The 27,353-nt window shown below is 54.1% G+C and overlaps 1 protein-coding gene across 20 annotated transcripts in view; it reads left to right on the top strand.

The window, feature by feature from the left end:
- Positions 1-4,418: 4,418 nt before the first annotated feature.
- Positions 4,419-27,353, top strand: part of MPP2 (MAGUK p55 scaffold protein 2) — a 38,996-nt gene continuing 16,061 nt past the window's right edge. For 2 of the 20 annotated variants that reach the window (XR_009537804.1, XM_060136051.1), the window contains exons 1-11: positions 7,119-7,164; positions 11,961-12,079; positions 22,320-22,472; positions 22,589-22,738; positions 23,090-23,317; positions 24,103-24,234; positions 24,329-24,434; positions 24,516-24,584; positions 24,804-24,965; positions 25,585-25,787; positions 26,116-26,244. Coding sequence is in view for 18 of the 20 variants with exons in the window: in XM_060136051.1 (XP_059992034.1) it covers positions 7,134-7,164; positions 11,961-12,079; positions 22,320-22,472; positions 22,589-22,738; positions 23,090-23,317; positions 24,103-24,234; positions 24,329-24,434; positions 24,516-24,584; positions 24,804-24,965; positions 25,585-25,787; positions 26,116-26,244 (1,482 nt within the window). In the remaining 2 variants the exon portion in view is untranslated. Of the gene's footprint in view, positions 4,493-4,660; positions 4,825-6,042; positions 6,176-7,100; positions 7,165-10,079; positions 10,401-11,043; positions 11,144-11,171; positions 11,477-11,685; positions 11,873-11,960; positions 12,080-22,319; positions 22,473-22,588; positions 22,739-23,089; positions 23,318-24,102; positions 24,235-24,328; positions 24,435-24,515; positions 24,585-24,803; positions 24,966-25,584; positions 25,788-26,115; positions 26,245-27,353 lie in introns of those variants that run through there. The other 18 variants (XM_060136053.1, XM_060136052.1, XR_009537805.1 and 15 more) reach the window with 16 other exon arrangements.

Below are 27,353 nucleotides of genomic sequence, written 5' to 3'. Positions count from 1 at the left end.
AAATTCAAGATTAGATTAAGCTGTGATGGATAACAGCTAAAGATTAGCAAGAAAGGTTACAAATTGTTTCTAGGTATTTATTTCTTTTAAGGCTGATGATTATATGTATAATCTTAATCTAAGTCAAATTTACATGTTATTTAAGTTCAGCTGTTTTTGTGAGCTATCATATTTTTGTAAGTTGAAGAATAATTGATGGAAAACTAAGCAAATCTCTTTACTAACCAAACCTACTAAGCCTGGCTCTGCCACTAGCTTGCTGGGTGATCCTGGGCAAGTCATTGAACTTCTCTGGCTTTCAGTTTCTTCATTTATAAAATGAAGCTAATAATAGTAGCTATGAAGTGAGGTGCAGCATGTATAGCAGAGCCCGAGGCCAGATGACCTTGGGTCAAATCCCAACTCTACCACTTAGCGTAATGCCTTTGGGTAAATTGCTTAACCTCTCTGCACTCAGTTTCTTCATCTGTAAAATGGGGTGATAGTATTCCCCGCCTCAACATGCAATTATGAGGCTCAAACAAATTAATACATGTAAAGAGACTGGAACTGTGCCTGGCAGTGTGCTTACAAATGGTGGCTCTGGTGGGGATGATGTTTAGAGCTCAGAGCATCAGCCCACAATTGTAGGATAAAATTTAAACTATGAGCAAGGTCTCTGAAAATCGAAGAATGCAAATTTAACCAGTGGGGTGAACTGTGACTAAGCAGATGCTCTAGACTCAGGGGAAAGAAAAGATGTCCTGCATTTATCCTAACCCCAGCCTCCTTTCACTCCTTCATCTTTGACCCTCCCCCATTCCTGCCCTGTCCAGGGTCTATAGGGGCACTCAAAGGCACTGTTGGCGTCTCCAGCAATGGACACTGGGTTTTGGGGTTGGCTAGCAGGACTTCCTCCCACTCCCAGGGTCTGCACTGCCTTTTGCGAGCTCGTCCTCACTCTAGTGATAAGCTACTTATTCCTGGGCCCCTTACATGGTCCCCACAGCAAAGTCCTTGGCACCTTGGTTGGGCACTGGACGAAGAGGATAAGAGAGGTGGGTGGCACAGATAGGGCTTGGCAGGATGCCACTAATGGGTGTGTGGGCAGCAGGAAGGGGACATGCTTTCTGCACCAGATACCTGGGGCTTCAGAAGCCCTGGGGTGAACCACCGCCTTCCCCAGGAGGACCTGAGGCCAGTTATGGGTACATCAGACAACCAGAGACAGAGGCGAACCACCCACTTCCCAGCTGGCACCTAGTGAGCGCCTACTCAGACCTACTCCCAGAAAGGAAGCACATTTATGGGGCACTTTCTGTGTGCCCGGCACTGTGGCAGCCACTCTATGTCCTCTCCCAAGGTGGAGGCTGTTATCCCTATTGTGCAGATGAGGAAATTGAGGCTCAGAGATGTTATGTAACTGGCCTAGGACATGTACACCACGTGGCGGAGCCAGGATGTCAGCACAGAACTGTCTAGTTCCAGAACATCCCACCCCATGGGATTGTGGCAGAGTAAAGCAAGGAGGCAGAGCAAAGTGTGAGTGTTGGGCCAGGGGTGGGGAGTGGAGAGGAGGGCCAGGAGGCTGCTTTCGGGAGAGGTTTTGCACCTCCAGACCAGCAGTCTAACGTGGGTGCAGGGCAGGTTGGTGTGTGTCTGGTGGTGGTGGTGGTGATGGTGGAGGACGTTTCGGGCTGTCTTGAGGTTGCGACGGGAGCAAGTGGTCAGGACACTTGGTCCTCCAGGGAGGGTTTGGTTTGGTCCTGGAGAGGAGGCAAAGCTACCTGTCTACATGCCCTGTTGAGACTGGGATTGAAGAGAGGGTAGGGGCGCAGCTTTTTCTTTAGAAATTTGGTTTCCAAAGTGGGGAATGCACCTAGGGGTGCATCAGATGATCCTTTAGGGTGTGGTAAGAAGATATTGGAACTTCTATTCATAGTTTAAAAAATAATCCTGAAAAATTTTTGGTGCGTGAATGATTTTTAATATACATATTAGTTCAATAGCATAAATATAATACATAAACATAAATATACATACAGTGACGGTTCCAAACTTTATTTATTTATTTTTTTACTGAGAGCTACAGCCAATAGAAAAGGCTTCCAGAACAAGACTGGCGAGTTGCAGGGGTCGGGGAAAGAGATCGGAGTGGGTGGGTGTAGAAACAGAGACTGGGGATAGCTGTTGGCGGCCCCTGCTGGTCATCACCGGAAGTGCAACATCACTCAATACAGCACCCTTCAGAACACCCACTCCGAGTTTTCTTTCTTTCTGTGCCTTGAATCCCAAAGCCTTGGAATGAATATCCGCCAGAGGAAAACCTTGATTTTAGGGGAAGCAGAGACACTGCCTGCACCATTGTGGCCTCTGGGGCGGGGGCAGGGAGGAAGACAGAGCTAAATACAGACCCCAGACGGAGAGGACTCTTTCCCCTCACTCCCCCCATGCCCCCCGCCCAACTCCCCCACTCCCCCTTACTCCCCCAACTCCCCCATCCCTCGGCCAGAGGGGCAGCCCCTAACTGCCATGGGATGCACTGTGGACCCCTCAAACCTGCTTCCCGCCCCAGCAATTCTATTTCCCACTAGTAGCACCCTCATTCCTTTGGGGCCCTGCTTAGAACACTTACTGCACCTCTGTTATGACATTCAGTTATACCGCCAGAAAGTGATTTTTGTGTCTGACACCACCCCTCCCTGATCTCCACCTTCAGGAATCACTGATGCTGGCGCTGAAGCTGGTATCTGACTCACTATCACTGAACCTGGCACCCTATCTAGAACAGAATAAAAGCAGCCTACTCTGTATCAGGAAATGTTTCTCCCTTCTCTGTAACCTCATGGGGCTGTTGTGAGAATCGAACAATATATCAATTGTAAGATTCTGAACAGATGTGAGGAGCTGGCATTCTGTAAGGCCCTTATAAGAGAGATGCTTGTTGACTGACTAATGGGGGGAAGCAGCTTGTAAGGGTAACGAATTGGGCTCCACCTTCCTAGAGGGCCAAAATCTGGGATCCCACCTTGTCCTGGTGACCTTGAGTGAAACTGAAAGTTTGCTGTGTGTTGCTATGGGGTAATAGTCACGTGACTGAGAAGAAGTAATTAATATTTTGGAGAGATTCAAGATCCTTCCACTTCCCAACCAAACGCATATAGCCAAGTGATTCACTGCCCAGAGGTGGACAGGTGAGAGTGGACAGTAGCCTTCATGATGGGAAAGGGACTTCTTCCTGAATTGAATTAGGAGGATCTTCTGGCTTGAAGACAGAAGAGGGCTGGAAGCATCGTGCTCCAGCAAGCTCTTTGGTTGGAGACAGAAGCCTGCAATTCCAGTCCCCGCCATCTGGGGTCGCTAACCAACGTTCTTCTCCTTCCTCAGTAACAAGGGCAGAGAACACCAAAAAACATCAGGGTTTTCAGTTGAGTTTGGCCTGGTTCTGTGCCTCTTCCTTTTACCGATACCCAAACCTATGCTCTCCGGAGCTCAGGGGCGAGTTGAGTCTCCTGGACCCGGGGATCAGTCCCATTCTTCCAGGATGGATTTCCAAGTCAAACCCATTTCTGAGATTTCCAAGCAAGTTTCCAGGATGAAGTTCATTTCTGATCTTAGGAGCCCTGCATGTTCTAGAGGGCAGCTGGAGAGGTTGGGTGATACTGCGGCCAGAGTAGTACCGCGGCTGGCCCCGAATGCTCCGCGCGCTTAGCGAAGGGTGGTCTTGGGGCTAAGCCTCCTGTATTCCAAGGCCAGAACTAAGTGCAGGTCTAGGGTGGAGCCAGAAGCCGGGCGAAGGCGAGCAACTGGATTTAAGTCTTTCTTTATTTCTTGAGATGGCACTCTGAGCAAGGGTTATCTCGTTCTGTACTCCGTAGACAGAGGTGTGGACCAGCTCTCCGGTCCAGGCTTGAAATAGGGTCTCAACGTTTCCCCCTATTTTTGGAAATTCGCCGAGAGGATCTGAGATCCAGGTAGCCACCACTGAATCCTTAAAAGTTGCCCCTGAGCCCGAGGCCCTACGGGGGTGCGTCTCTTGCTCTTTGGGGGTTTCCCTAAACTCCTCCTGCTCCCTTATCCAGTTGGGAAGCAGGATAATGAGGAAAGGTGAGGCACGCTTGGAACTGGAACGCGGGTCTAAGCTGAGAGAAGGGGGCGGGTAATCTTTCACCATCGCCCTTTTAAGGGATCGCTGGGCGCCGAGAGTAGGTACAGGTCCCAGTCCTTGCTTCCCCGAGTAGAAAGCAAGTTGGGGAGGAGGGTGGATCCTGGACTGTGCAGTGTCTCCCAGACCACCACCTCCCGGCCTACCCACTAGCTGCTCGGAAAGGCTACTTTCCTCGGAGTGGTCCCGCGGCATCTATATCCCCCTCCCCTCCTCTCTCGGTCTCCGCCCCTTCGCGCAGAGAAGGCCTCGCCGCTTTAAGACCGGGGGTTGCGATTGACAAGCAATAAACGCGGAGCGCCGGGCTGCGCTGGAGCAACCCCGAGCTAGGGGCCTCTCGGGGCGCAGGTAGGCGCCCCCCAGCCCCCGAGCCAGCACCCACCCGAGGGCCCTCTTCGTCCTGGCACGGCACTTGGGGTCCTTTCTCTGCGTCCCACCTCCCCTGGCCTCTTCCCTCAGGCCAGTCCCCTCCCTCTCACCCTCCCGCCCTCACCCCCCTTTCTCGGGTGCTCCTAGAGAGAGACCAAACCCCGCTGCCCATTTTCGCTGGCCCCCGCCCCCGCGGCGAGGGCTCCTAAGTGACGTCAGGCACAGAGCTGGTGAGCTGTGAGGGGCCCGGGCGTCCGGGCGGCTTCTCTGGGGGCCGTGCGGATTCTGGGGACTTCGGAGCCAGGCATTACGTAAGACCCGCGCTGTTAGCTCTTCCGGGGTTGGGGGCGCAAGACAGAGGTTGCGTTGGTCCCCTTGGCTCCCCTGCCACCTTGGGAGGCCAACACCTTAATCTTTCCTGGGAGGGGGTCCTGGGAAGGGGGTGTGATGCTTCTTCGCTTTCCAGGTTGTAGAGGGGGCGGGTCTGGGTCGGGGGCCAAGGCTAGGATCTGGAGACCTGGGAAGGGATCGGTGCCAGGAGCGAGGAGCCAGGGCCAGAAAGTTAGGTCAACTAAGGCGGGGGGGGGGGCGGGGGGAGAGTGAGGACGGGGTGGGGGTGGGGGCGCAGCCATTCAGTGACCTCATCCCCTAGTCTCCGGCGGGCGTGCAAGCAAAGAGCCTACTTTGATGGCTCGCAACACACCCCCCTCCTCCCAGGTCCTAGCGCCCAGCGTTTTCGGGCTGGGCTCTTGGAGCGGGGTGGGGCGGGGGGCGGGGGCGCTCTGATAGTCGGTGCTTGCAGACCCGCCCGGCCACCGAGACCCAGTCTGTCTACCCCTCCCCACGACCTGTCGGTCTTCAAAGTGCCTTTGTCAGACCTTTCTCCTCTCCATCTCTTTGTACGGGTATTGACGGAGCTTGGAGGAAACCTCCCCCTTTCTCGGTGGGCCCACATCATCTACCGACCCTGGGTAGTGTGGATAGCCTGGACGTAGGGGTGAGAGGGCTCCTGGGCCCAAGGTTTTGGAAGCTGAGGTGCGGGTTCCCAGATGCCTGGGCTCCGGACCTTGGCTCAGAGCCAGACTGGCTTGCCTGGCACTGCGTTCTCCTGTGGGCACAGCCGGGCCCCGCCCTCTCGGAGGCTTGGGTGGGGGGAGGGCAGAGCTAGCCGATGCCGTGGGAACAGACTCCCCAGAGGGAAAACCCAGGCAGGCTAGGCAAGACTTCTGGGGACAGGATCCTCCCTGCCTCTTCCCACCTTCCACCCTCGGGGGAAGGAGGACATCGGGAGTTCTCTTTGCCAGCAACCGTCAGGGAGATTAGCTCCAGCCAGGAGAGGGCTGCAGGTTCCAGGTCCTTGGGACCTGGGAGGGGGCAGGAAGGGAGCCCTCCTCGATAATGTCTAGGAATAGGACAGCAGGGTTTGGCGCCCGGCGCACTAGCTGGTACAGTGGATCCTGGGCATTGCTCCCAGCCTGGGTGCTAGCCTGACAGGGGGTGCCCTTCCTCTCCCTGAAAGCTCCTTTCTTCCTTGTTCTCAGGGGCAGATGCAGGAGGAAGGGGAGCCATCCTTCCACTTTTGTAATTTCTGCTACTTGAGCTCAGATGACCAGCTCAGGCCTGGGAAGGTGATAGGAGGAGAGAAGATTTTATTAAAATCAGGTAGTGGTCCCTCTAGGGACCTTTTGGTGGGGGAGGTGAAGTTGTGGCTCCCCCACCCCCAGGGCCCAGTAGCATTCAGTCCTAAAGTGGGCACTGCCAGCTGCTTCCCTGCACTCCCCCACCCCTGCTGTGAGCCACCGCCTCCTGTTGTCAAGGCAACCAGGAATTAGGGTTTTCTCCAGCAGCACAGACCCAGGAAGGCAAAGTGAGGAAGAATGGTGGGTTACCCACCTGCACCCTCCCCTGGAGAATGAGGGATCCAACCCCAGCTTGGGGAGGACCTGGGATGGGAACTGGGTCTGTAAACTCCATGGCTGGTTCTGCCCAGAGCCCCTGCTCTCCTTGTCCCAGCTCCAGCTAAGAAGGGGCAGGGGGAGAAAGAGGAAGCAAGAGAGGCCTTGGGGATGAATGACATCATTTCTGTCAGAGAGATGGACAAACGTTTTTACACATTTACGCATTTACACCGCGCTAGGTCTGGGATCCAGAGGCAAAAGAAAACTGATGCGGTTCTTGACCCACGGAGCTTCAAGTCAGGGAACACCCATCTTTCCTGCTTTTGACTCAAACTGGACTTTTTCCCACCCTTTCTCTCTCTCTCAAAAAAAAAAAAAAAAAAAGACAGATGGTAGGCAGAAACAATTTTTTTTGAGTCATAAAACCTGGGTTTTCATTGTAGCTCTCTTTATTAGCTTTGTGACCTTGGGCAAATCAACTAACCTCTCTGATCCTCTGTCTCCTCCTCCTTGGAGAAATGGGCATGTAATATCTGCTCTTCCTGCCTCCCAGGACTGTGGGATCATTTAGTGTCAGGGCAATGCCCTCTCCCCTACCTCGCTGGGTGATCCTGAAGGCGAGGCCCTTCCTGATTCCTTCCCTTGCTTTGCCCTCGTGCCTTCTCAACCTCCTGTCTCCCCTCCTCCAGGAGAGCCATTTCAGAGCCCTTGCTGATTTCACCATGCCAGTTGCCGCCACCAACTCTGAGTCTGGTAAGAAGGGAGTGGGGATGTCAGTGTATATCAGTGGTTCAGAGGGTGGGGAGCAGCAATCAGGCACTCCCACAGCTCCCCTGGAAGAACAAACTACCCCTGCCGCAGCTGCTCCACCCAGCTGCTCGGCCATCTCTTTGGCAACTTCTATCACCCTCTGCACCCGCCCCAGGGTGGGGCTGGAGACACAGCACAGCTCACCTCCAGGGAGGCCAGGGGAATGCATGCTCTGGACAAGTCCACGGTGCAGTGCCCACCAGATGGGTAGAGTGGACTGTCACGTGCTAAGATGGGAGTGTGTGTGTGCTGGGGCGCAGGAAGCTGTGCGTGGAGAATGCCAGGTCAGGAAGCCTCGACTTAGTTCTATAGGAGGTTTTAGGGCAAGGGTGTGGGTCACCCAGACAAGCTAGGAAGCCTCAGGAACAAGCTGCTTAAATTCCTGGAGCCTGCGTCTCTTCTTCTGTAAAGAGGTGTAAAGGCTATGACAGAGAAAGCACGTTACCATTAAGAACATTCACAATTATTATGCTGTGCTGCTGAGTTGTTAACCTTTGGCCCTGAGCCAGTCACCTCCCTTTTAGGACCTAGGTTTCCCCATCTGGAAGATGAAGCGATGGGAGAAGAGCAGTGTTTTTAACTTGTATTGGTCCTGAATCCCATTGAGAATCTGATGAAAGCTGAGGGTCCTCATCATAGACAAAGTCTTCTATGCACAGAATCTGCATTCTACTCCAGGGCTTCAGGGATGCCCCCTTAAGTGCATTCAGAGACCCACCGGGTGAAGGGCCCTGTGCTAGAGGCTTTCTAAGGGCCCTGACAATTGTAAACTGCTCTTGTATTGCTCTGATTTCTCTGAATTTTCCCCTGCCTGCATGCCTCCTACCCATGTAGCCCCTTCCCTCTCTCTAGGCTCTGTTGCTGCCTCTGCAAGATGTTTCAGGCCCACCAGTTTGGTTAGATTGAGTTGCCTGTTCCTCTCCTCTGACAAACTGAACTAGGAAAGTGAAGGCTGCTGTGAATGGGCCAGAGCCTAATCTGTGACCCCCTTGTCCCCCAGGAAGGGCCTGTTCTCCATGCAGTGGCGGGACTGTACCAATGTCCCCCAGCTTCTGCAGTCTTGGAGGGCTCAGTGCCTCCCCCTGCTGCTCCAGCCTCCCTGGGCCCCTGTGTAAGCTGCTTAGGGGTTAATTAAGCCCATCCCTGAGCCTGTGATTAAAGGCCTCTCAATCTGGGACTGTCCAGTAAACCCATTAATAGTGCCTGGGAGGGGTGTAGAGGGAGGGGAAGGCCCAGCAATTTAGTTTCCCTGCTGCAGGCCTCTTGATAAGCCCTGGTGGGGTGGGGGACAGGGCAGGGAGTGGAGCCCGGTGGGGGGGTGAGGGCCTGCTTCCTCTGAGGACTCCTGGGGCACCTGCTGCCTTGGGTGTTGTGCCATGGGCTGCTTTGCCTTTCCATATTCAAAGGAAGAAGGATAGGAGCAAGCTGCTTCACCTCTTGGAGCCTGTGTTTCCGCCTCTGTAAAGAGGTGATGGGAGACTCAAAGCATAGGAGTCTTGTCTTTCCCTCAGGTGGCCCTCTGTGCCTACCCTGGGGCTGGACTTGGCTCCTGGCCTCGAAAATCTAATGGTGGGTTCTGCCCCTCCTCATTTGGTGGTCATTACACTTCCCATGGGCCTGATAGACAGCTGCGCCCATGCCTCTAAGGTCAGGTTCACCCTCCCCGTCCCCTCTGCCTTCCCCCAGAGGTCCTTGCCTTGGGCTCTGCGGAGAGTGAAGCTAGCAGGGTCCTTCTACCCTTACCTATGTGTCAATATGGCCACTATCATTGTGGAGAGAGGGAGATGGTGTGGGTGTATTCCTCTAGCAGAGAGACCCCAACTCTATTTCTAGTAAGGTGGAGGAGTCCTTTTCCTGAGGGTTGGAGATACATGGGTGTTGGCATGGGCTGAGAGTTTAGACAGCTTACCGCTGGGCTCCAGTCCATCAGCTCTGCCCTCCCTTCCCCCTTCAGCTGGTTCCCTCCTTTCTCTGAATCAAGGCTAGGATGTGGGGCTTTCAGTTGGAGCTGTCCCTTTAAATCTCTGGGTTAGTGTCCTAGTGTGTAATCCTGCTTGCTGCCATGGCAACCATGGTTGTGCTGTGACCTGGTGTCACTCCTCAGGGAATGGCAGTCCGGTGGCAGCAGCAGCGCCTAGTGGTGGCTTCATGGGTACAGGGTCTCAGAGGAATGAATGGTGGCTCTGGGCTGGGGTAACTTTCAAATCCCCACCCACCCCTCCCCCCCGGACCCCCTGGTCTCTGCAGCGTGAATGCTCCCTCACCTTTTCCCTTCCCCAACCCCAAGATGCCTGACTTGCCCACGGGCATCACCCCCTTAAGCAAGGGGGAGCGCAACTGGGAGATGGGGAGGGAGAAGCTGCTGCTGAGATGTGGGGTCAGAGGGCTTGGGGCGCCCTTCCCTGCCCACAGTGGTGTCACCCCTTTCCCTCCTTCTTCTCCCCCTCACCGCTTCATGGCTAGCAGCTGGGGGAGGCATTTGGGGCTTGAGGTATTTGTCCCATGCCACAGTGGTGCCGCAGCCTCCTGGCGGAGGACCGAGAGTCGTTCTTGGTGGCTTCCTTAGATCCGGAGGGGGTCATTGTAAAGGAAACTGGGCTTGGAGAGGGGACTGAGAGGAGAGGTCGGAAGGCTCAAGAGGAGGTGGCATGGGGTGTAATAGAGGAGGGACTTGCAGGAGGCGGGGCGGGAACAAGATGGGGCCAAGTCCCCACCCACCTTGGGTTTCTCACGGCTGGGCTGGGAGAGGAGGGTCTCTGAGCACCGCTCCCGTCCTGAAGGGGCTGCACGCTTAACCCCTTCGCCCTGCAAACCTTCTCTCAGCCGCCTCCTTCCCTTTTAGTGGTAGGTACTAAAACTGGGGGATCCTGCCACCCGTGGGACAAGGACCCTCCCACCGCCCCTTCCCCGCCTCTCTGCTACAGTCGGGGCTTTGGCCAATCAGCAAGGCGGTCAGACAGCTGAGCCTTGCTATTGGCTGACCCTGCAGAGGGCGCTCTCTGAGTCCCGCCTCCTCCAGCGCTGCCAGCCTCTGACCGGGAAGGCGGCGGCGGCGTAGAGGCTACTCCGGGAGCCCGGGGCCGGGTCGGGGGCAGCCATGGCCGGCAGCCCGGGCTGCGGGGCCTCTTTGGAGGGTATATCCCTGGGCTCCTCTGAGGAAGCCGAGCTCCGGAGGGAAGGTAGGGAAAGGTGGGGTGGGGAGGCTGGGGGCTGGTCCTGCGGGCTTTGGGGCATCTGGAGAGAGTCCCTAGGAGCGGGCTCTCTGGGAGCCTAAGGGTCTGGGGGCGCGGCCCTCCGGGAGCGCTGGCCTGGGCTGAGGGCACCAACTCCCCTGGCTCAGTCCTCCCGATGGCTGGCAGGCTGGGGAGTATCTGTGTGAGGATGACTGGAGAGGGAGGGTCCCAGGATATCCTGGCAGAGCGGGAAGGGTCCCTGCCCTGGCCTCTTTCTGAGCCCACTAAGGGCCTTGCAGGTGTCTGACCAATGCCAAGCCCAGGCCTGAGCAGAAGGGGTCTGGAGGGCAGGTGTGGGTGTCTTTTCTGGAGAAGGTGGGAAGGATGAGGGGGAAGAGGTTGGGAGGCCGAGAGTCCCTGGACAGTAGCTGCTAGCTCCAGTCTCAAAGCCTCCTGCGTCCCACCCCCATTCCGTCCTGGAGGAGGGGGGCACTGCCGAGAGCCGTGAGAGTTGCCAGGGACTGTACCCACCACCCCTCCTCCTCCCCGGTTTGGGTGCTGTTATGCAGACGTAGGCGTGGGTAGCAGGGTGGCACAGTAATGATACCCCCTGCCCATCTCTGCCCCCAGCTGGGCACACTGTGCTTCTCCCTTCCTTCCCCCAGAACCTGCCACAGCCAGGAGCTCCCACCTCTGCTGGTGAGGGAAGACAACCCCCACCTCAGACCTCAGCAGTGGCCCAGCTTCAGGTGTTCTCATGCCCTTGCTTATGTCCCATCCCAGGCTGAGGGTTTGCTGATCCCTGGGATGACTTGGTCTGCCCTCTGCCCTTGGGTGTCCACAACCATCCCAAGCCCCAGGGTGCCTGTTTCCCCAGCTCCTACCAGTGTTCCGGGCCTCAGCCCTGGCTTCCTATGACCTGTATTAAGTTCTGGGTCATTGTCTTTCAGAGCTGAAGGGCCTGTAGATAGCAACCAGTTTAATCCACCCATTTTACAGGAAGGAAAGACTGAGGCCTGTGAGGGACAGTGACTAGTGCAAAATCACTCTGAATTAGTGGCGCAGCTGGTACTGGATACTGGGTAGGCCCTGACCTCCTGCATGGCTGCCTGCTTGACTTGCACTCAGGGACGTGCTCCAAGCACCGTTTCTCATCCCTGAGCCTGCCACGTGCAGGTGGCTGAGTCCTGTGGCTTCAGCCCATCCAGAGGTTGAATGATGTGGTTCTCTGGTTTAGGGCAGAACCTGGAACCTGACACCTGTTTTCTTTTCTCCCCTCCCCCCACCTCAGAGTCCACTTCCTGGTGCCTGGAGCCTTCCACCTGCCCAGGCTAACATTACCTAGGGCCTAGAGAACGGGCTAAGGAAATTGCCCCTCCCTTCTTAGGGCCCCTGCCCCAGGCATTCAAGGAGTCCCAGGAGTGCCGGGCAGGGAAGTATGTGCTGCCGGGGAGGCGCTGTCTTCTGTGGGATGTGGGGTAAGAAGGGCAGGGTTTCTATGGTGTGTTTGGGTCCCCTGTGCTCAGCTGGTACTTGTGTGTCTCACTGCCTGCTCCTTCCCTCCAGCCATGCAGCAAGTCCTGGACAACCTGGGATCCCTCCCCAATGCCACAGGGGCAGCCGAACTGGACCTGATCTTCCTTCGAGGCATTATGGAAAGTCCTATAGTGAGATCCCTGGCCAAGGTAGAGTGCTCCAGGGAGGCTGACACAAGGGCACTGTGCCTGGGGAGGCATAGGGTGTGGGGGGATGTCAGCCACAGGGGTGCTGGGAATGGGGCACGTGGCACCGGAGACCCCCAGAGGGGGGTAAGCATGGACATCCATGCCCAGGTGATGAATCTGAGACACTGCAGGCAGGGAGGCTGCCCCCACGCCTGACTGGTGAGTGTGTAGATGTGCCCACATGGATGGGTGTTTGGTGACTGCCAACTTGTAGAGGGTATGATTGGTTAGGGGTGAGCATGCCTGTGCTTTGGAATCTCCAGAGTTCATCCTGCTTAGCTTTCTGCCTTTGGGCATTTTGTGCGGACATCTATCTAAGGTCACCTGCCACATATCAGGTGGGGGAGAGACTCACTAAAACAGAAAGTTATAAAACACTTTGGTAACAGCAGTGATAGAGGCAGATGTGCTAGGCGTTTGGGGAGTGTAAGGGACAGATGCCTGACCCAGCCCAGGGCGGGTAGGGAAGACTTCCTGGAGGAAGGGCCATTTGTGCTGAGTCTTGAAGTATGAGAAGGAGGGGCAGGGCATTCCATGCCATGGAATGTTGCTTGAGCAGAAACAGAGGTGAGAAAGAGCCAGAAGTGTACAGGAGCTGCAAGTGTCAGCGTGAGGCCGGAGCTTTAGGTGTGAGACGGGGAGCGTGAGCTGTGGAGATGTTGGCAGCTGGTGAAGGGCCCTGGGGGCTATGCCTGGGGCTCGGGCATCGTCCTGTGATGTCCTGTGAGCAACTTGGAGCCTTTTGTGGGTTTTAAGCATGGGTGTGATGACGGCACACGGGTGTTTTAGGAGCATCGCTCTGGCAGCCACAAGGAGGATGGTTGGAGGGTCATGGCTGGAGTTGGAGAGACCAGCGTCAGGGATGGCCCTGAACTAGACCTGTGGTAACAGGGCTTGAGGGAGGGGAGGATGAAAGAAATATTTAGGAAGTAAATTGTCAGTCCTTGATATTTGGGTGTGGAAGGTGAGGGGTGCGGGTAGCCACGCACCTGGGATTCTGCACAGGGCAAGTGTAAGTCTGGTGCTGCCTTCACGTGAGATAAGAAGCAAGGATAGACTGGGGAGGGGGCGATCCTTCGCTGCGGAGGGTGAGGAGAACTCCCAAGGCTGGGAGCCGCAGGGAATCATGCTAATGGCTCAGATTTCTCAGGGGAGGCGGGCAGTCTTCAGCTGGCCATCAGGGGTCAGGGGTTGAGTGGAGCGGGGCGGAGGGGGGGATTTGGAAGTGAAGGTTCAACTAATTAGTAACTGAAGGGGAGAGAGGGAACTCACCAAAGCCGGGGAGCGGGATCGACAGGGCTCCAGACTGTCAATCCCAGGGTGGGGGTGACTCAGGCCAGAGACACAGAGGGTGGCTTTGGTCCAGGGCTTGTGCTGGATGGGGGCTGTGGGAGGCTGAGATGCAGGGAGAGGTGGGAATGGTCCAGAGCATCACCTCTGGGGCCGAGGTTGGGAGGGGAGGGGAGAGTGGCCAGGAGCAGACAGAGGGGCAGGGAGAAAACGGAGGTGAAGGCCTGGGGGCTCTCCAGATTTGGGGATAGAGCGTATAGCTGGAAGAAATGAAGGCCGAGGTCAGAGAGAGGGTTGGGAAGTGAAAGATTTCCAAGGAGGACAGTTCTGGGGGTGACATGACAATCTAGGATGTGGCTGCAGTGGACGGGAAGGTCATCGATGTTAAAGAAGTCTAGGAACTGGGACTTCCCTGGTGGTCCAGTGGCTAAGACTCTGTGCTCCCAATGCAGGGGGCCTGGGTTCGATCCCTAGTCAGGGAACTAGATCCTGCATGCCGCAACTAAGAGCCTCCAGGCCGTAACTAAAGATCCAGCATGCCGCAACTAAGACCCGGAACAGCCAAATAAATATTTTTTTAAAAAAGAGACATCTAGGAATGGAGGGCTCGTGGGATGGGGTGTCTACACAGGTGTTGTGGCGGGGGGAGACTAGAGGCAGTCCCAGGGTCTCCAGTGAATGGTGGTGAGCGTAACCAGGAAGTTGGCAATGACAGTGATGGCGGGGAGGGGGAGGGCGGTACAATCAGGTGATGGGTCTTCCACAGGGTGAGGGTGGGGACTCTGTCACAGGACAGCTGTGGTCGGCCCCGACATGGGGCGTGGAAGGGAACTAGGCCCCCTTGCTACAGGGGATGCTGTGTCCTGGGGACACAGCCCGGTATGTTATCATCTGTGGAATGGCTGAAGACCAAGGGCAGTCATTAACGATGGAAGATGAGAGGTGTGAGAGGGTCGCTAGTGGGAGGTTCTGGGGAAGAGAAAACTGAGCAGATTGTAGGGGAAAGGAGAAAGGCAAGCTGCTTCTCATTCGGTGGTCAAGGATTGGATTCATGTGTTAAAAATCAAAACAAGGAATTATGCATGTTTCATACAGAGAGATTACGAGCTCCTTGAGGACAGGGATGTCTGCTTGATTTGCTACTGTATCCCCAGAGCCTGGAACAGTGCCTGGCACATAGTAGGTGCTCACTGAATATTTATTGAATGAGTGAATACAAGAGAGTGTGTAGAAAAAGCACATAACAGACCTCTGAGTACCCACCTCCAGCATGTGAATGCTGGCCATGTTTGCTTTAGTTCCTGCTCTTTCTTTTTAAGAAATAAAAGCGTGATCCAGTGAATGCCTCTCCCCTTTTCCTCATTTCCACTGCTTCCCCTGCCCACAGGTGACCCCTGGCTTGAGTCGATGATGCTGTTCCCCTGAATGTGTGCCTGTCTTGCCTTTACACGTATTTAGATGTAAACAACGTGCCCCTGTTATATGTGGTTTTAAGCTTTGCGTAATGGAATGATAGTGTAAGCAGCTGTGGTTTTTGAGATTTCTAGTTCATATAAGTAATATAGTTATTGACATGCGTAGAGATATAGATTCATCTGAACTGTTGTGTGGTATTCCAATAGGTGAATAGAGCCCAGTGTATTCATTTACTAGTTCCCCTGCTGAGAGACAGGCACACTGTCGCTGACTTGCCTCTGTAAAGCACAGAGCTGCCGTGAACATCCTCATATCCATCTGCTTCTGCACGTGGGTGAGAGTTTCTCTAGGGTGGACACTTGGTAGTGGAGTTGCTGAGTATGCACATTTGAACCTCAACATCTGTAACCTTCCAAAGCGGACTTCACGGTTGGATTTATTAAACCACATCATCTCTGAGTCACTCTAGCTATTGCTTCTACAGCGGGACAGCCAGTGAAATAAGGAGGGGCTCTCGGGATGCAGAACCTCTGGGTTAGAAGATCCTGTAGCCAGCACCCTGCAAGGTGTGACCCTCCCACCCCCACCCCCATAGCATTCCTCTCTGATGGCCTTGTGGAACCCATTTGACAGCTCTCCAAAGATGGGATCACTGGCTGGATGGCTCTGTCCTTCACTTAGTCACTGTCATCCATCCTCTATTCAACAAATATCTATGGCGTGCTCACCAAGTCCCAGGCACAGAGCTAGGGCTATGGCAATGAACTGTCAGAAAGTTTATTCTTCTCCTGAGGGAACCCGAGTCTGTCATTTTCTCACTGAGCCCTGCAATGTCCCAGTCCTGGGACCCCTGCCTGATTGAGAAATTACCAATGTGCTGTGTCAGACCGTAAGTAAACTCCCTTCTCCAGAAGTGTTCTTGGGGTAAGCCGGCCAGAATTTCCTCCCAAGAAATTCCTAGAATGGTTCCAGTTGTGCATTAACACAACAGAAGGGAGTGTGGACATGTCTTCAATGCTGAGACCCCCGTAAGAGGCTCAGGGGCTAAGGCAACCCAGTGACTTCTCTCCATCTAGCTGTGAAACAAACAGGAAGTGAATCTCCATAAAGGCCCGTCTGAGCTCAGTAGAAATCTTTCCGATCCCTTCATGCGTGACCCTTTACAATGCAACTTTGCCAGTCTTCTCATCAAAAGGGAGAGTTTCTGCTCTTCAGTCTGGGCTTGACTGTGTGACTTGCTTTGGACAACAGAACCTACTTCTTACTCTTTCTCACCTATTTTAATGATTATGTACACACAGATCAATTTCAAACCTATTAGACAAAGTACTTTGATCAAAGGTCCAGCTGCAAAAGCTTGGTGGCCCAGAAACCCACAGGAGCGGAGTCCAGTTGGAACCCCATGTGGTAACTATTCACCTCCTTCCCTTACCCTGATGACTCTCCTCTCCAGGGATGTGGCAGATGATGTGGGAGGGGCTACACTGGGTAGATCTGGGACCAGGGAGGAGCAGGTCCCTGAGGGGACAAACCCAGAGAGTTACAGGTTCTGAAGGAAGTCAAATTTGGCAGGCAGATCACAGATCCAGAGGGTTGGCTACAGACAGCAGGTGGCAGCCCTGGCAGGTGGGTGACATCTGGGAGCTCTGACATGGACCCAGTAACAGGTGTTCCAACGACGGACAAGGCCACGGCGAGAAATCAAAGGCAGATGACAGTCAGAAATTTAGGTAAACTGTTACCAGTGGGGACATCTGCCAGCTGGGAGGCCTGTGAACTAATCCACATGAGATGAAGAAGAAAAAGCACAGGGTTTGGAGTCAGAAGATTCACTGGCTAGCTGTGTGACTTTAGTAGGTCTGAGAACCTTTCTGAGCTTCAGTCATTTCTTCTGAGAAACGGGGATAACGATGCTTACCTCTCAGAGTTGTGGTCGGGATGGGGGAGGTCATGGATGTGGAAGCATTTTTAAACCATAAAGAGTTGTTATAATGCAGTCTTGGCCATTGGTCTAGAGTTCATAGGGAAGACTCCAGTCCTGTGGCAAGGGGGAGGTGAGAGAGCTGGCAAAGCAAGGCAGGGCCTTACAAGAATGAGGGGCCAGGAGGGTCACTAAGATGGAGACTCTGACCAGGGGACATGACAAACAGAGGCTACAGTGGTGGGGAGCCCAGCGCATCAGTTAGCTTTCGCTGTGTAACAAACCACCCCACAGCACAGTGGCTTAAAACAACTTTGATTTATGTCCCATGATTTTGTGGATTGGTTGGGTGGTTTTTCTGGTCTGAGCTTACTCCGTTGGGATGGGGTAGTCTAGGATAGCCTCAGTCACATGTCTGGGGTCTCAGCTGGGAAGACTGCAATGTTTAGGATGGTGTGGTCTCTCATCCTCTAGGAGGGTGGCCCAGTCTGCTTCACATGGTGGTCTCAGCAGCCGTGGAAGACCAGCCCGCAATCCCAGGCACTTTCCAAGCCTCTGTTTCGCATCACATTTGCTATTGTCCCATTGTCCAAAGCAGGTCACACGGCCAAATCCAGGTTGAAGAGTCCCTTTCCTTTCTGGCTTACCACACTCTGGACTTTCAGATTTTGAACTACTTAATTATGAGCCTGGGCTTCAAATGAGAATTCTGTCTCCTGATCAGAGAGGTTGGAGTGGGAAGGCAGAGGGAAAAAGATTTTCAAAGAAAAGCTGTGTGGCATTTCTGCATCTGCAGTTTACATCCGGCTCTGGATCGGGAGCTGAAAGATCTGGGTTTAAGGGCCGGCTCTACCATTAGCCAAGTGTGAACCTGGCCCAAGTTTCTGGTCTATAAGGAGCTTAAGCCCCTGCTGTGCTGAGGGTGATTTTTCAGAGCCGAATTAAGCAAATGGTTACCACAGAAATTCAAAACCACTCTCCTGGCTGTGGGGCCTTGTGCCTCCAATACTGTAGTGTGTGTTGTACAAGAGCACGCTTTCTAAAAACAGGCGCCCAGATAGTGACATCACAGCTGTGGGGACGCTCAGGAAACTTTGACAGGAGTCCCTGCTGTACACCCATGAGCTGTGAAAAGGAATTCATTTTACCCATTAGAGCCTCGGATACTTTATTGGGAAAATGGCCTTGATACTATTAATCTCACAGGGTCATTGTGACATTTAAGTGGAATGTCTGTCAAGTGTGTTATTTTACCATCAAACATGTATATAGCCCCTGGCCCAGCAATTCTGCTCCTGGGAGAAACTCACATGTGCACCAGGAGACATAGACTGGAACGGTCATAGTAGTACTGTTTGGAATGGCAAAAACCTGAAATGACCCAGATGCCTTTCAAGGAGAGAGGAGATGAATCAGATACGGCATAGTCACACGATGGACTATAATACAGCCATTAAAATGAATGAACTAGGACTTCCCTGGCGGTCCAGTGGTTAAGACTGCACGCTTCCACTGCAGGGGGCGCAGGTTCAATCCCTGGTCAGGGAACTAAGATCCCGCATACTGTGTGGCATGGTCAAAAAAAAAAAAAAATGAATGAACTAATGTGATATGGGAAAAAAGAATGAATCTTAGCAAAATAACATTAAATGAAAATTAATATTAAGTGAATATGTATTCACCTAATATGAAAAATAAGAGTAAATCTTTGCAAAAAAAATAGTAAGTGAAACAATTTTTCACTTAATACTAAGTGAAAAAAAAATCAGGCCTCCAGGAATCATATATAGCACAATTCCCTTTTTTTAAAGGTTAAAATAACTAAAAACAGTATTTATTTTAGGAATATACTGAATACATATAGATACAATAAAACTATGTAAAATGAGAAGCCAGGGCGTGATGAACACAGGGAATCAAGGTGGTGGTTTCTGAGCAGGAGAGGTGGGTGGATGGGTGTGCGGGGCATGTGATTAGATGTAGGATATGGTCAAGATCCTCCTTTATTATTTAAGTGGTGGCTACTTAGATCCTTGTTGTATTATTACAAAAGTACCTAATTTAATACCAACCAACTAAAAGGAGGCCGTGCACAAACCAATGATGAGAATACGTCATGAGCCAAAGGTATGATTAATCCAATTCTGAGTTCCCAAAGTCCCTGAAAAGTATGTTGCAAATCGTGACACATGTTGGGTGTTCTCAGTATTGGTCAATCAGCTGTTTGGGTCAGCCTGCTGCTAGTGTTTCTTTTGTATTTGAATGATTGAATGTTTAAAGTTTCCTCTGGCCCATGAAGGTTGAGCTTGTGATCTTCCATCTGTGGGTAAGACATCCGGGGGGGCCACAGGCGGAGGAATGGATCGGCCTAGGGGGAGGGGTCATTAAGTCAAAGGTGGGAGGTAAAAGGCGTGGGAGACACGCTGGCTTCCTGCTTGGTTAAGTGAGGGCTTCCGGGGAAACTTGTCCTCTTCATCCATGGAGCAGAAGATGCTAAAGCTAAAATGGGCAACCTCGATGCTTCTCACGTAACCTGGGCCAGAGCTAGCTCCCGTCAACCCGAAGGAGCCTGGCCAGGGTCACCATGGTGAGACGGTTGCAAGCCTGAGTGCCTTTCTTTATTCTTGAAACATTTCCTGGGGCCTTGGGCTCTCAGCATTGTCTAGACACTGGTAACGGAGTCAAGCTCTGTGGGCTGTGCTGAGCTTAATGAGTGAAGATCACACAGGGTTTGGTGGAACCTTCTGGGGCATGTCTCTGCCCTCTGGCTTCTGAGGATCATCAAGGCATAACGGGGCTCCGAGTACTACTCCTTTGCCCCTTCAATTGTCTGTCTCCCCAGCAGGGAACCCTCTGCCCAGCCAGACTGTGGGAGTCAGGCTGAAATGCTGCTCCCCCAGCAGAGGATGATTTAGCGACAGTGGGGCCAGTATGCCTCCCTGTGTGGGATGCTGTTTCCCTGGCCCGTTTGGGGAAGAGAAGACAGGAAAGGAGCGAGCCTTTATTGAGCACCTGCTGTGTGCCAGGCACTGTGTCCATCTCACCAAATCCTCAGAGTATCCTTATGAGATGTTATTAAAATCTCCCCATCTCATGGGCTTGAACAACTTTCTATTATGGAAATTTTCAAAAATGTTTCTTGAACCCCCATCATCCATTATCCTACTTCAACATTTAACAACTCATGAACAATCTTGTTTTATGCATACCTCCACCTCCTCCTCCTCTCTCTCCTGAATTGTTTTGAAGGAAATCTCAGACATAATTTTATCTGTATTTCAATTTGTATAGATAAAAGATAAAGATTTTTTTTTTTTTTTTTTTGCGGGCCTCTCACTGTTGTGGCCTCTCCCGTTGCGGAGCACAGGCTCCGGACGCGCAGGCTCAGCGGCCATGGCTCATGGGCCCAGCGGCTTCGTTGCATATGGGATCTTCCCGGACCGGGGCACGAGCCCGTGTCCCCTGCATCAGCAGGCGGACTCTCGACCACTGCGCCACCAGGGAAGCCCAAAGATAAAGATTCTTAAAAAAAAACCACACTATCATTATCACACATAGAAAATTAAGGAATAATTTTCTTATGGATTTTTATTAAATGGTATTGGGATATCTGGATAGTCATTTGGAAAGATATCAAAGTAAGTCCATACCTTATACTGTACATGAAAATAAACTTCCAAGAAGATCAGAGATTGAGAAAACAAACCATACACATTCTAGAAGGAAACATGGATCTGTGTGTAAGGAATGCCTTTTAAAAAAACTATGCCTCAAAATTCAGATGCATAAAATGTTAATAAATTTAACTACATTAAATATATATTTTTTGCATTGACAAAAAAACATAAGCTGAGTCAAACGACAAATGACAAACTGGGGGTAAATATTTGCAAGACGTATTACAGATAAAGGGCTTATTTTCCTAATATAGAGAATGTTTAAAAAAGTGAGAAAAAGGAAGAAACAAGATCTGATGGAAAAATTGGCAGAAGACATGAACAGACAGTTCACAGAAAAAGATATACAGATGGCCTTTAAACATATGAAGAGCTGCTCAGTTTCACTCATAATAAGCAAAATGCAAATCAAACCCCACTGAGAGATGGTTTCTTATCCATGTGATTGGCAGACATTCAAAGGTTTGATCACACACTCTGGTGGCAAGGCTTCAGGAAAGTTTCTCAGCTAATGCTGGTGGGATGGCAAAGCGGCACAAGCCCCACGGAGGGGAGTTTGTCAATATCTAACAAAACCACATGTGTATTTACTGCTTGACCTGAAAAAAAAAAAAAAAAAAAAGCCCTGAAAGACTAAGAGTGATTGGAGTCTGTTCTAGATTAAAGGAGAATAAAAAGATGTGACAACCAAATTTAACACGTGATCTTGGTTAGATTGTAGATCAGAAAAATAAAGCTATAAAGAATGTTTTTGAGACAATAGTGAACATGGGCATGGACTGTCTTCTAGATAATACTATATTGTGTGTCAGTGCTGAATTTCTTGCGCGTGATAATGGCACTGTAGTTTATATAGCAGATCTCCTGTTTGTTCTTAGGAGATTCATGCCGAAGTACTTTGAGGCGAGGTACTTTTTTTGGGGGGGGTATGTGGGCCTCTCACTGTTGTGGCCTCTCCTGTTGCGGAGCACAGGCTCTGGACGCGCAGGCTCAGCGGCCATGGCTCACGGGCCCAGCCGCTCCACGGCATGTGGGATCTTCCCGGACCGGGGCACGAACCCTTGTCCCCTGAATCGGCAGGCGGACTTTCAACCACCGCGCCACCAGGGAAGCCCGGCGAAGTACTTTTTGTCTGCAACTATCTTTCAGATGATTCAGAGGGAAAAAGAAGTCTGCATGTATATCCCTGAAATGGGACTCCTTTCTTCCCACTTAACATAACATAACTCTCCCCACTGGGCTCGTCACTGGCAAAGGCTTCCTTTTCCCTTTTCAGAGCACCTTGTCATGGAGCCCATGCTCATTGTCATGGAGCCCAGAGTCAGTAGAGCAACAAGGAGGTGCAGGACCTTCTCCTGGTACCACGTACTGATATCTTGTCCCCTTCTTCACTGGGAGCACTGGGCTCAAGGCTTGGAGACCCAAGTTAGAGTCCCTGTGACCTTGGGCAAGCTACTCCACTTCCCCGGCTTCCTTAATCTGGGCTACAGGGTGTCCAAGACCCCACCCAGCCATGATGTCGGTTGGAAGAAGCTGTCCTTGAACTCAGATGCTTATAGGGTTCTGGAGGCTGGGGAGTTTGATGATGTTAATGGTCCTCTGTGGCAAGAGATGGAAATGAAATTTTATCCTTTGGATTCTCTCTTCCCTAAACTGAGTCCCAGTCACTGTCTTGGGGGAGAAAGGAGAAAGCAAGGCACCTGTGCGCACGTGTGAGTGTGCTTGTGTCTGAGTGAGTGAGGCTCTGAGACTGATACCAGGAGCAGTGCTGTGGATGGGGTCTAAAGTCAGCATCTGGGGGTGGGAAGATGCCTGGGAGCTGGTGGGGGGGCACTGTTTGGTACCCCAGGGCTCTTGGGGAAGCGTCAAGTTTCACCTGTCCCGCCCCCGCCCCCAGGCCCACGAGCGGCTGGAGGAGACGAAGCTGGAGGCCGTGCGGGACAACAACCTAGAGCTGGTGCGGGAGATCCTGCGGGACCTGGCGCGGCTGGCCGAGCGGAGCAGCGCGGCGGCGGAGCTGGTCCGCATCCTCCAGGAGCCCCACTTCCAGGTGTGGTCCCCTCCCGGGCTGCTGGGGGGCTGGCGCCGGCAGGAAGTTAGAACTGGGGTGGGAAGGGACCTCGGGGCACTGCCCCATGGCCCCTCCTCTTCCCCCCGCCTCCCCAGTCCCTTCTGGAGACGCACGACTCTGTGGCCTCAAAGACCTATGAGACACCGCCCCCCAGCCCTGGCCTGGACCCCACGTTCAGCAACCAGCCCGTGCCTCCTGACGCAGTGCGCATGGTGGGCGTCCGCAAGACGGCTGGAGAGCATCTGGTGAGGGCGCTGGGCAGCGCCAGCGGTGGAATCTCGGGAGGGGGGGGTTGAGAGTGACCGGCGGGGATCAAGTCTGGTCAGGAGAGGGCTGAAGATGAAGACGGGATCAGCTCTGCCCAGGGTCGGGCGCCAGCACACCCAGGAGACGGCAGACATTGTGACTCTCTCCATTCTGCCCACTTTCAGTCCACTGGTGCCCCTGTAGGTAGAGAATTTGGGCAGAAGATGGCAGAGAAGGTCGCTGTGAGGGCGGGGCTAGAAGGGTAGAATGGAGGGCCTCTTATGAGACCCATTTGAAGATTCTGACTTGGAGCAGTTGGCGCCTCATCATACCCGCCCTCCGTCCCCCAGGGCGTGACATTCCGCGTGGAGGGTGGCGAGTTGGTGATCGCACGCATTCTGCATGGGGGCATGGTGGCTCAGCAAGGCCTACTGCACGTGGGCGACATCATCAAGGAGGTGAACGGGCAGCCGGTGGGCAGCGACCCCCGCGCGCTGCAGGAGCTCCTGCGCAACGCCAGCGGCAGCGTTATCCTCAAGATCCTGCCCAGCTACCAGGAGCCCCATCTGCCCCGCCAGGTGGGCCCCTCCCCCAAGCCCCTCGCCCAGCACAAGGCCCAGGGGGTGGCGGAGCTTCCCGGCGGCGGCCAGGGTCACGGGCCTCCTGACGGGAGCCCCTCCTCGCCAGCCAGTGTAGTCAAAGCAAGAGGCATCTGGCGAATGCGGCCACGCGTTTGCCCTAGTCTCGGGCACTCAGGCACACGTGTGAGGGATGTGCGCGCATCTAAAGCCTGGAGTACCTGAGTGTACAAATGAATCCCTGCATCGTGCGCAGCCCTCCGTGTGCCTGCGTGTAGGCACGGGTGCCCAGAATTGGGTTATCACGTGTTCTATACAGATGCCTTCAGGTTGGTGGATTGTGGAGGTCTCGCTGCTCTGCTCACCTCTCCTATTGGCTGTCTAGCCTTTTGCCAGAGCCCTCTCCTCCGAGGGAGGGTGTGGGGGATGGAGGGATCTTGCATCAGGTGCCAGGATCGTGTTCCTTACCAGGTGATCCCACCTTCCTGATGGGTAGGGCCAGGGCCCCAGGCCTGAGCAGATCCCCATCCTTCTGGGTCCTTTTGTTCTGGATGCAAAGGGAGGCTGGTACCAGGGAGGTGGACCAGGCAGGCCTGTGGCATCATGCCTTTAGATGGGCAGTGCCAGGGTCTCTTTCATCTTTGTGAGGGGAGGGGGCAGGAGGTGAACTGTGTGACACTCCCATCCCCCCACCCTCGGGGTAGGGGTGGCAACAGGAATGGGCATCGCCCCCTCCAGCCTTCCCCTGCTTCTTCCCTTGACCCTTTGCCAAATCCCTGGCCCAGGTATTTGTGAAATGCCACTTTGACTATGACCCAGCCAGAGACAGCCTTATCCCCTGCAAGGAAGCCGGCCTGCGCTTCAATGCTGGGGACCTGCTTCAGATTGTAAACCAGGACGACGCCAACTGGTGGCAGGTGAGCCCTGGGCACCCATGCTGTCTCTCCAGGTATGGTGTCGGCGGGCAGTGAGGGCTTACTCGGGCACGTCTTTGTCCCACGGTCATTTCAGGCGTGCCACGTAGAAGGGGGCAGCGCTGGGCTCATCCCCAGTCAGCTCCTAGAGGAGAAGCGGAAAGCCTTTGTCAAGCGGGACCTGGAGCTGACACCCACCTCAGGTACAGTCCTGCCCCCAGACCTCTAATCTGGGACCTGATGTGGCCCTGCCTGGCCTCACTTGCTCATCTCCTTATGGCCAGGGACCCTGTGCGGCAGCATTTCAGGAAAGAAAAAGAAGCGAATGATGTATTTGACCACCAAGAATGCAGGTGGGTGTTGGGGGCCCCCTTCCCCCATCCTCCTTCAGTGCTCCCTCTGTCCCCCACCAATGACTTGTGCATCTCCTGGTTCTGATGCTGCCAGTCCTGTCCCTCAGCCCTGCCCTGTCTTTCCCTCCTGCCCTCGGCCCCAGCCCTCTTATCCTTGGCCTCCCTGAGAGCCCAGCCCCACGCCCTTCACCTGATGAGCAGTGACATCTCCCTGTCCAGAGTTTGACCGCCATGAGTTGCTCATTTATGAGGAGGTGGCCCGCATGCCCCCCTTCCGCCGGAAAACCCTGGTGCTCATCGGGGCTCAGGGTGTGGGCCGGCGCAGCCTGAAGAACAGACTCATCATGTGGGATCCGGATCGCTATGGCACCACAGTGCCCTGTGAGTGGGGGCTGGGTCCTGCCGGGTGGGAGGCAGGGAGCAGGGGCTGCCCTGGGGGCCAAGGCTGGGCGCACTGAATGGGCATCTGCGTAGGCCCCAGGTTAAGTGATACCTTTGGGTGTGAGGTGTGTGGTGCGCGCCCTCTGTGGGTGGATGTGGGAACTGCAGGCTGGGGAGGGCGAGGAACCATTGGCCACGTGGGTGGTGCTAGCCTTACCTTTCCTTCTCTCATGTTTCACTTGCTAAAAGCCCAGCTGGGAACCCATGTGAAACAGGGCTATGAGCTGTGTGTGGCCTTGTGGAAAAGAGGGCTTCTGGTGACAGAACCAGAGGCAGGAACCTGAGTGCTGACCCCAGGTCTGCTTGGCCTTGCTGTGTGGCTTTAGGCTGCATATTGCCCTCTCTGGGCTTCAGCCTCCATCTGTAAGCACTGGGTTATAACAGTGATTTCTGAAGGTCCCCTCAGTATGGACGTCTCGAGTCTGTGGGTGCCAATGGTGAGGGCGAGGGCAAGGTGTGCGGGAAGGCAGCAGGGCTGCTTGGTGCAGGTAGAGCACGAGCACGTGTGTCTGAGGTGGTGTGGCCTGCCTGTGCCCATTCGGCCCCTTCTTCCCCCTAGACACGTCCCGGAGGCCCAAGGACTCAGAACGGGAAGGCCAGGGTTACAGCTTTGTGTCCCGTGCGGAGATGGAGGCTGACATCCGTGCTGGGCGATACCTGGAACATGGTGAATACGAGGGCAACCTGTATGGCACACGTATCGACTCCATCCGGGGCGTGGTCGCTGCCGGCCGGGTGTGTGTGCTGGATGTCAACCCCCAGGTACTGCCTGGCCTGCTCCTTCCCAGCCTGCTCAATACCTCTCTGGGTACTCTGCTTGCCCCCCAGTATTACCCCATATATTTCCAAGTACCCCCCTATAACCCCTCAACTACTGCTAGGGACCCAGCCCACCTAGAACCTCTTTCTCAGCCTCCTGGACCCCCAGTCACCCCATCCCTAGCCACCTGCCAGCTATTTTGCCATTCATCCCCGGGACTCATGTCCCAGAGCCCCAGGTCCACATTCTCATCTATTCCCAGGTACCTGTTCTCACCCCCATCACCCCAGACGTACATGGGGATAAACTCCTGACCCTCCTCTTCTGCAGGCAGTGAAGGTCCTGAGAACAGCTGAGTTTGTCCCTTATGTGGTGTTCATTGAGGCCCCTGACTTTGAGACCCTGCGAGCCATGAACCGGACGGCGCTGGAGAGTGGGGTGTCCACCAAGCAGCTCACGGTGAGGGCCTCTAAGGTGTGGTGGTGGGGGTCTAATGGCTGATTGGGGTGGTGTGGGGGGCCAGCCAGAGCCGAGGAAGAGAAGAAGGTGGTGTCGGGAAGGGGAGAGGCGCCCACCTGAGGTACCACTGAGGTTAGACTTGCGAATGCCACTTTATAGGTGTGGGAATGGAGGTCTGAGCGAGCAAGTGAAGTGTAGAGTCAGGGACACAGCTGGCCCGGGGCACGGGAGCTTCTGCCAAGCCCCCTGCTCGGTCCATTCTGTGGGAACTGGGCTCCAGGGGAGCCCAGAGGGCCGGTGGGCGATCTGTGGGCAGAGGTGGGCTGTTTACAGCTGGGGGTAAGGCTGAAGGGAGGGAGGAGGCCGGAGGCTGGAAGGCTGCCTGGAGGGACCAGTTAGCATCAGGGAGGAGGCAGTGCAGGGAGGAGAGGCTTCAAGGCAGGTGTTGCAGGACTCCAGGGCACCCTTCTCCCGCCAGGGACCCCTTGGAACAGCCTTCCCCAGCAGGTGTAGGGTTTGCAGAGCTCTGAACTCAGGGGTCCCTCTGCTGGCCACTTATGGTACTGCAGCTCTCAGGCCCCGGTCAGGGGCTCAGACCCAGGAGAAAGGTCCGGGCTGGGCTCCCCACTGCTGCAGCCTGCTCTGCAAACAAACAGAGCCTACTGGAGCCCCCGGGACACAGCTGGGTCAGTCCTAGAGCTCCTGCCTCGGCTTCTGTAAGTCAGTATTCAAGTTCCCTTCCTACCCTTGCCGGTCTGGCTTGGGCTGTGTCTGGAGAGGGGTTGCCTCGGGCCCTTGTGGGCGGCCCTAGGACCAGGCGTGGCAATTGCCTTCAGGCTGTCTAGGTACGGGGGGCCTAGTCAGACTGAAGGGGGCGCTGGCTTTGGAGTCAGGCAGACCCCGTTCAGCCATTGGCTGGCTGTGTAGCCTCTTTGTACGTCAGTTTTCTCTGTTGTAAATGAGAATAATTAGTCCTGCTTGCAGAGCTGTGGTGAAGATTACGCTGGTCGCCAAGTGTTTAGTGTAGTGCTTGGCGCTTCCTAAAGGTTATTCCTTCCTCCCTTCCCACCACCCATCTGTCTGTCCACGGTCACAGGAGAGCTGCCTTG

The sequence above is a fragment of the Lagenorhynchus albirostris genome, chromosome 20 (genome assembly GCF_949774975.1).
Source record: "Lagenorhynchus albirostris chromosome 20, mLagAlb1.1, whole genome shotgun sequence".
In the NCBI taxonomy this organism is placed as follows: Eukaryota; Metazoa; Chordata; class Mammalia; order Artiodactyla; family Delphinidae; genus Lagenorhynchus; species Lagenorhynchus albirostris.
The sequence above is the reverse complement of the archived record's forward strand: the minus strand, read 5'-3'. Positions and strand labels throughout refer to the sequence as shown.